General features: G+C 52.7%; 1 protein-coding gene across 1 annotated transcript in view; it reads left to right on the top strand.

The window, feature by feature from the left end:
• The window catches only part of DGKZ (diacylglycerol kinase, zeta), a 48,515-nt gene that overhangs the window by 27,422 nt on the left and 13,143 nt on the right, over positions 1-7,950 (top strand). Inside the window, exons 2-14 of the mRNA XM_009999595.1 lie at positions 845-953; positions 1,655-1,750; positions 2,495-2,572; positions 2,880-2,936; positions 3,980-4,048; positions 4,469-4,540; positions 4,841-4,957; positions 5,050-5,121; positions 5,413-5,508; positions 5,791-5,873; positions 6,810-6,870; positions 7,279-7,392; positions 7,785-7,925. Coding sequence (XP_009997897.1) covers positions 845-953; positions 1,655-1,750; positions 2,495-2,572; positions 2,880-2,936; positions 3,980-4,048; positions 4,469-4,540; positions 4,841-4,957; positions 5,050-5,121; positions 5,413-5,508; positions 5,791-5,873; positions 6,810-6,870; positions 7,279-7,392; positions 7,785-7,925 — 1,165 coding nt within the window. The remainder of the gene's footprint in view (positions 1-844; positions 954-1,654; positions 1,751-2,494; positions 2,573-2,879; positions 2,937-3,979; positions 4,049-4,468; positions 4,541-4,840; positions 4,958-5,049; positions 5,122-5,412; positions 5,509-5,790; positions 5,874-6,809; positions 6,871-7,278; positions 7,393-7,784; positions 7,926-7,950) is intronic.

Raw genomic sequence — 7,950 nt, 5'->3', positions numbered from 1 at the left:
CTCCGCGCCGCCCCGGATGGCTGGAGTCCCCGGCTGCTGTATGTATGGTGGCAGTGGCCCGGGGAGGGGAGGCTGGGTGCAGACCCAGGCTCGGTGGGGAAGGAGGGAAGGGGCTCAGTGCCATTGTCCCTGGCTGCTGTTGGTGTTCTGCAGGGCTACTCACGTCCCCCAGGCGTTTCCTGCTCAGGCCAGTGCTGCCTCTGGTGCTCTCAGTGCAGCCTCTGGGGCTTGCGGGCATCCCCACCTGCCAGCCCAAGGCCAGAGGGACATGGCAGACCTGGTTTTTGGGGCTGGAGATGTGCACTTTCTTAACATGCCCAGCTCTACCAATCCTTTCCTCCACCCTGGCACACCTGGGTGAAGCTCTCCAGCCCCCAACAGCTGCTTTTTTTCTGGCTGGTTGTGCTGGTCCCCAAAAACACCCTGGGCTCTGAGGTGCCTTGGTGTGGAAGAGCTGCAGAAAACCTTTGTGGGGTAAGGGCTCTGGGTTGTTCCTGCAAGGGCAGCCCCACCACCACTGGAGCTTGATGGACCATTTCAGCCTGTTTGACACAGACCTGTCATCCCTGTCAACCCAGCAGGCCCAGGCTGTGCCTTTTGCTGGGTGCAGAGTGTGCTCAGCTGAGCTGTCAGTAAAGTTACCAGGACCTCTTAATCTCACAGGGCTGCCCCGCAGGGGCAGGTACTCCTTGGCTGGAGGTGCTGGGGATTTGCCTCATTTCCAGCCACTTGGTCCTAAGGATGCTTTTCTGTTCCGGCCTCACTATCCATACTAGAAGCAGGCTGTGCTTTGCATATATTTCTGCTTCCCTGATCTAATAGCTAGTCTTCCTGTGTCTTTCAGGAAAGCCATTGCCAAGTCCAGCCTCCAGCACATGGTAGCCCAGCCAAATCCTGCACTAGCCCTGAGGAGTGACTCGGAGAGGCAGATACGCAACACTGTGGACTGGAGTGTAAGTTACAGCATATTTTGCTGGGCATTGTGTGGAATGGGCACCTGGCCAAGAAGCAGTAGGTACTTCCCATGCTGAGGCTTACCAGGTGACTTCAGCTTTGACATATTTATGGCCTCCACCATTGCCACCAGCTGGTGCCAGCGTCTGTGCTGCTGGCAGCACCTCTTTATGCTGCAAGGCACAGGTGGTTCCTGGGAGGGTAGCATAGCTATTCACCTGCCAGCTCTTCTGCTCCTGGCAGTCAAGGTCTTCTGGTGGCTGGGACACAGCAGCAGGGGCAAGACCCTTCTCCTTTGCAGGCAAAGCCTTGCAGGTTTTAAGCCACGTCCTGGGGTGATAGGACAGAGGCTTCTTTGGGAGAGCTCTCTGCATTGAATTTGCCACGATGCCTCTCTCATGGAGTAGTGGAAGCAGCCCCTCTGTGCAGGACACTGCAAATGGGCTGTGGGTCTTGGAGCTGGTTACCTGGGGCCCTCTCGTTTCCAATGGTTGGGCCATGACAGCAGTTTTGTGAGGTTTCCTTTGCCCAGATGTTGGCCCTCATTGCTCTGTGCATCTTTTCTCCTAGCTTATTCCTAGTTCCAACCTCCCACACCCCAGACTTGTCCCAGTATCTTGTCCTTCACATAAAGCATTTTAGGGGCTCGGACGCCCATCCGGGCTGCTCTCAGATAAACCGGTTGTCTTGTGCCTTTCAGGAGACTGCGGTATATGGGGAGCACATCTGGTTTGAGACCAATGTCTCTGGGGACTTCTGCTATGTTGGGGAACAGAACTGTATGGCCAAGCTGCTGGTGAGTCACCCGGGGCCATGCGGGCTGTGCTGCCACCCGGCGGAGACACTGCAAAGTCCCTGCTGCTGGGGGAAACGTGGGGGATCGGGGGGCTGCCAAGGCAGGGAGTGTGTCCCTCCTAGCTCTGCTTGCTGGAGGGCTGTGTTCTGCTGAGGCTCAGTTTGCAATGAGAACCTGAAACAGGGTTGCCCAGAGGTGGTATGAGGATGATATTCCAGGCTGTTGGCATCTCACACCCTTAGAGGGACAATCTGAATCTAAGATCTTTCAATAGAGGAGAAAAATGAGCGCTGGAGACCCAGGCCTGCTGCCTCCTGACCTTGCAGGCAGCACTGATCTTAGAGGATTGCTGCAGTCCTCCTTCCCAGCTTGCAGGCTGGGTCTTGCTTGTGGTGCAGGACACAGAGCACTGACACCATCCTGTGCCTGCCCATGGGGCTTACTGTGGGAGCCCTGCAAGTGCCTTCCGGAACAGCTTCCATGGTGCTCTCAGGCAGTGTCAGAAGACATCAAGGACTGGATAGTGGGAGGGCACCTCCCTGCTCTGTTCCAGACTTGAGAGCATCTGCTTTAGGCACGCACTTAGATCTCTTTACTTTCAAGGAGACTAGGTGTAAAAAACTTTCCTACAGAACGTGTTCTGCTTCCTGAAGATTGTGGAGGTGTGAGGGAAGGCTGAGCTTGCCAGCCTCTGAACACTGCTATTCATATGCATATTTTTCTTCCCCTTTTCTTATCCTCCAGCAAAAACCTCTCACCAGGCGTAAGTGTGCAGCCTGCAAGATTGTAGTACATACACCTTGCATCGAACAGCTGGAGAAAGTGAGTAGAGCCTGTTAAGCCCTCTGTGTGGCTTGCAAAGCTGGAAGTCTTCTGGGCAGTGGTAGAGAAACTCTTGGGTAGTGAAACACAAGGAGACTGGGGAACTTGAAAGAGGGGTCTTCTAAGGAAACAATACCAAGAGGAGCCCCTGGCCTCGTTTTGTTCAGTAATAGATAGATGAGAGGTTTTGTGGCAAGCATCAAATATCTCCAGAGGCTCTGGACCTGCTATAATAAGACAGAATCCAGTAAGTTTCCTTTGGGTATGATGATTTTACTGATTCCTCTTATGTGTGTTCAATCTGCAGATAAATTTCCGCTGCAAACCTTCCTTCAGGGAGTCAGGATCCCGGAATGTACGAGAGGTGAGAGATGTGCCTGGGACACTGCTCACATCTGCCTACCCTCACCTTCCCTGTTTGACAACATCTTTTGCCACCAGTGTGCAGGCATCGTGCTGCCTCCTGGCTCTGTGGGGATGGTGCAGGAAAAGGATTGTTTCTTTTCAAGGCAGCAGCACAGACTGGGTGTGAGGAGTGAGGAACCTGCAGGCAGCCAAAGCAGAGCATCTGCTGCTTTGCATGTTCTAAAGCTCTGGTGTCTGCATGGGAGGAAGCTGCAAACAGTGTCTTCTGGGAGAGTTTTTTCCCTGTTGTGCTGGTCCTCAAGCAAATAAAGGAGACTGTGGCAAACAGCAGATCCCCAAGTGTCCCACAGTTTGAAAAGGGACAATCCAGGCTCACTTCTTGTTTTATCACTCATTCCCAACCTGGGTGCCACAGGTGCCTCAGGGAGCAGTGGAAGATGCTCACCGTGGTGCTGTTGGACCCCTTTATCCTGTGTTTTAATGTACTGGGAGTCAGTGTTGGCCTGGGACCTGTCTGCTGAGCTGCATGGGTGGAAGCACCTGTGAGCCTTCATGCTTTGCTCTCTGGCCTGTGGAGCCAGCGTAGTCCCCACAGTGCTCTGGGGTGGGTGTGGATGGCTCAGACATGAGCCATTATGGTAACACAGCTGCTGCCCCCACACCGTGTTTGTGTTGGGACAGCAGACAAAGTAGGCAAAAGGTATTCAAACACAGGGCTGCTTGCTCAGAAATGTCAGTGTGACATTTTAAGGTGAAGCTTTCCGTGTCACTGTAAACCTTTTTTTCAGTTCTTCCTTTGATTCTCTTGCCATGCAGCCCTCCTTCCTGTGTTACTCTTAGTCCAGTTCCTTTATTTGACCTTCAGTTGCTTTTGCCTTCTCCCAGAGGGCAGGGACTGGCACATGTGAGCAGCAGGCATGCTGCAAGAGCAGAGATCCTGGCTGGCCTGGGGTCTGGCTCTGTTCCTCCTGCCTGTTCCTGCCTTCTGTCACATGCTGGGCCTTTCACTTTCTTTTTTTCCTTTTTTTCTATTCCATTTAGCCCACCGTTGTCCGGCATCACTGGGTGCACCGGAGGCGGCAGGAAGGGAAATGCCGGCAGTGTGGCAAGGTAAGGGGGGTGGGGATTTGGTTTGGTTTTCTTCTCAGCCTGAAGGAAAGCTGAGGTCAAACCAGAGACAAGAACAGGGCTAGGGACCAGAAATACCCCACTCTTCTGTTTAGCAGCAGCAGCCTACAGCAGCACCAAGATGCATGCCCTGTTTTGCCCAGTGAACTGCTACATAAGTGCTTCCCACATCGATTTCTCCCCTTGGGCCAAATCAATCTTTGAGGAGACTGTCTTCCTGACATGCTTTCCTGGGGCAATAGGAACACCCCTGCAGCATGCAGTGGTCTCCCTGGGGAGTGCTGGGGCTCCACTTGCAGGCATGCTCTCTTTGTTGAAGTCTCTCTTAGTGGTGGGTAAGTCCTGTTGGATGGTAGAAAGCTGCAAGGGAATTCCCTAAGCCTCTTACCCTTCCCTCTACAGGGTTTCCAGCAGAAGTTTGCCTTCCACAGTAAAGAGATTGTAGCCATCAGCTGTTCCTGGTGCAAGCAAGCGGTGAGCAAAGCCCCTTTTGAATGTCTTAGGAGCCTACTCTGCATCTAATGACCTCTGCTTTCTGCTGGGACTCCCCAAGCTGCTTCTCTGCAGCTTACCCTTAGCAGCTCCTCTTACTGGGAAAGGCTGTACTGTGGTAGCCAGGAGCTCCTGTGAGAAGCTTTCTTCTCAGCGCTCAGTACAAAATTCCTGCATGGTTTCCTCCAGCACTCCCTACATTGGCATGGGGGAGCTGGGAGGAGAAGATGGCTGTCACCAGCCAATTGAGTAGCTGAGCTTTGTCTCTGTCTCCTTCCTCAGTATCACAGCAAAGTGTCATGTTTCATGCTGCAACACATCGAAGAGCCCTGCTCACTGGGGGCTCATGCTGCTGTTGTCGTTCCTCCCACCTGGATTCTGCGAGTCCGACGGCCCCAGGTAACTCACCTCAGCTCTTGTGGCTCTTTCAGAACTCCTGCTTGCCCAACTGTTCCTCACGGAGTTTTTGGGTTTGTTATTTTTCTCTCTAGAATCCACTGAAATCTAGTAAGAAGAAGAAGAGGACATCGTTCAAGCGGAAATCCAGCAAAAAGGGGGCTGAGGTAACAGATGAGGGGACAAGGAATTACCTTGTCTTGGAAGAGTGTTGGAGCTGGACAGCAAGGAGCAGGATTTGGAAACAAGGGAGCTTTGTGAAGTCTGTGCTGAGGTTAAGGAGGGAGGGGTGGAGGGAGGATGCCAACTGGCAGGGCAAATCCCAACTATAAGGCTTACGGAGTGGCTGGTATGTTCTCTTCCTCCCACTCCTGATCCTGTATGATGTTAGGTCTCAGCTGGATGTGGGAGTTTGTATTTCCCTGCATTTGTTGAAGGACCTACTGTGTCTCTTGCAGGAAGGAAGGTGGAAACCCTTTGTCATCAAGCCCATGCCAGCTCCTCTCATGAAGCCCTTGCTGGTGTTTGTGAACCCCAAAAGTGGTGGGAATCAGGTATGGCTTTGTCCTACATGTCCTAGAGAAGGCAGCTCTGTGGGTGCATTGCCATTCAGTTGCTAAGGACTCAGTATAGTTTTGGTGATGTCTCAGCTGCAGAAGATGCAAAGCAACCCCCACACTGCCAGTTTGCTGCCTGGCAATTCCCACCTAGGCCAGGCTTTGCCTGAGTCCTCCCAGAATGCCATTGTCTTGGCCTGTCCTCAAGACCAGGTGCCTTCTTCCCCCTGTCCACTGGGAACTCCCTGTTCCCTACCTTAGCCTTTCTTGTCTTCACAGGGAGCCAAGATCATCCAGTCCTTCATGTGGTATCTCAACCCACGGCAGGTTTTTGACCTCAGCCAAGGTGGACCAAAGGAGGCGTGAGTACTGATGGAGGCAGCACCCTTCTCTTCCTATCACTGCCCCAGAAATTCCTCTCCGGAGCTTGTGCCATGGCTGATGGAGGCCTGATGTTCCATAGCTCCCTTGCACAAAATGCCCTCCAACAAGTTCATGCTTTGAGAGGCCTCTCTAGGATACCTTGTGGTCATTCAGTGTTTCCTGCTGGAGGGCTGGTCTGATCTTAAGACTGAAGGGAAAGAGACCTGTCTTGGCCTGTCCTCAAGACCAGGTGCCTTCTTCCCCCTGTCCACTGGGAACTCCCTGTTCCCTACCTTAGCCTTTCTTGTCTTCACAGGGAGCCAAGATCATCCAGTCCTTCATGTGGTATCTCAACCCACGGCAGGTTTTTGACCTCAGCCAAGGTGGACCAAAGGAGGCGTGAGTACTGATGGAGGCGGCACCCTTCTCTTCCTATCACTGCCCCAGAAATTCCTCTCCGGAGCTTGTGCCATGGCTGATGGAGGCCTGATGTTCCATAGCTCCCTTGCACAAAATGCCCTCCAACAAGTTCATGCTTTGAGAGGCCTCTCTAGGATACCTTGTGGTCATTCAGTGTTTCCTGCTGGAGGGCTGGTCTGATCTTAAGACTGAAGTGAAAGAGACCAGCTGTGGAGTGACATTCCCAAGTCTAGCTCATCATGTTCTGTTAATGTCACATGAGTCTTGTCTGCTTGCTGTGTTTCCACTTACCTACGTGTACCTGGACTGTGAACACCCTGCTTTTCTCCTACGAGAGCTGGTGAAGCCAAAGTTACTGTGGCTTTGCTCACTGCTGTGAACTGCTGCGGTGAGGGGGAGGGAGACATGCGTGTGGCTTTGTGAATGCAACAGGCTCTGCAATGGCAGGGAGCCCTGCAGCTGCTACATAACACCTTTGGTGCCTCTTCCCTCCTTACCCTCTCTGTTCCTGGCAGGCTGGAGTTGTACCGCAAGGTCCACAACCTCCGGATCCTGGCGTGTGGGGGAGATGGCACGGTGAGTCCCCTGGCCCCTCTGTGCCTGCTGTACCCTTCACCCCAGACCTCTCCAGTGCCAGCAGCAGCCCTTCTTGCTGTAGTCCAGAATGGGGCAAAACGTGCGCACTGTGTCCGTGGTCCAGCTGATGGCACCGGGTACTCTGCATCCCCTCGTGCACTGCTCTGGGGAGTGCCAGTCTGTGGCATGAATGTATTTGTTGCCCTTCTGGGGGCCAGCGTCCTCACAGAGCTTACTGCTATCTCCTGCAGCACCCATTTGGAACATTAAAGACTGTGAATAGCCTTCGTGGTGGCTAAGGGGACCCATCTCTGCCCTTCTGCCATCCCTAGTGATCCAAGTCACCTCCACCTGCCTACTGGTCCCTGAAATAGCCAACTGTTACTTTGTGCTCTCTTCCTCGAGCAGGTGGGCTGGATACTCTCCATTCTGGACCAGTTGCGCCTCAACCCACCTCCTCCCGTGGCCATCCTACCTTTGGGGACAGGGAATGACTTGGCCAGGACGCTGAACTGGGGTGGGGTAAGTGATGGGCAGAAAAGCTCCCTGCTGACAGAGAGGGGCTGTTGACTGGTTCCAGTTGCAAGGGTGGGGAATTGCACTGGCTGTCCGTTTTGACTTCCCCGAGCTACAGACCATCAGATAAGTTGAATTTGGTTGTTACTATTCTTCTGACATTTGAATTATTCTGAATCAGTTTATAATGTATTAGGACATTGACAAAAGCAATAATTATTTCAAACTTCAGGAGATTTTTAAAAGGAAGGTGTATTTTGTTTTTTAAGTCCCACTTTGTTCAGCATTCAAGTACAGTTGATCTTTTCCACATCTTTTGCTCTGCGATGTCTTCCCAAACAAGAAGACATTTCTGCAGAAGGCAAGTAGGAGACTCACCAAGTCCTGCTTTTCACCAGGGTTACACAGATGAGCCTCTGTCCAAGATCCTGTCACATGTGGAAGATGGGAACATTGTTCAGCTTGACCGCTGGAACCTCCATGTGGAGCCAAACCCTGATGCAAACCCTGAAGAAAAGGATGAGGCAGCTGCTGACAAGGTAGGACACCTCTACACAGTAATTC

Source organism: Chaetura pelagica, unplaced genomic scaffold, assembly GCF_000747805.2.
Source record: "Chaetura pelagica isolate M959 unplaced genomic scaffold, ChaPel_1.0 scaffold55, whole genome shotgun sequence".
Taxonomy (NCBI): Eukaryota; Metazoa; Chordata; class Aves; order Apodiformes; family Apodidae; genus Chaetura; species Chaetura pelagica.
This window is presented reverse-complemented; position numbering and strand designations above follow the sequence as displayed.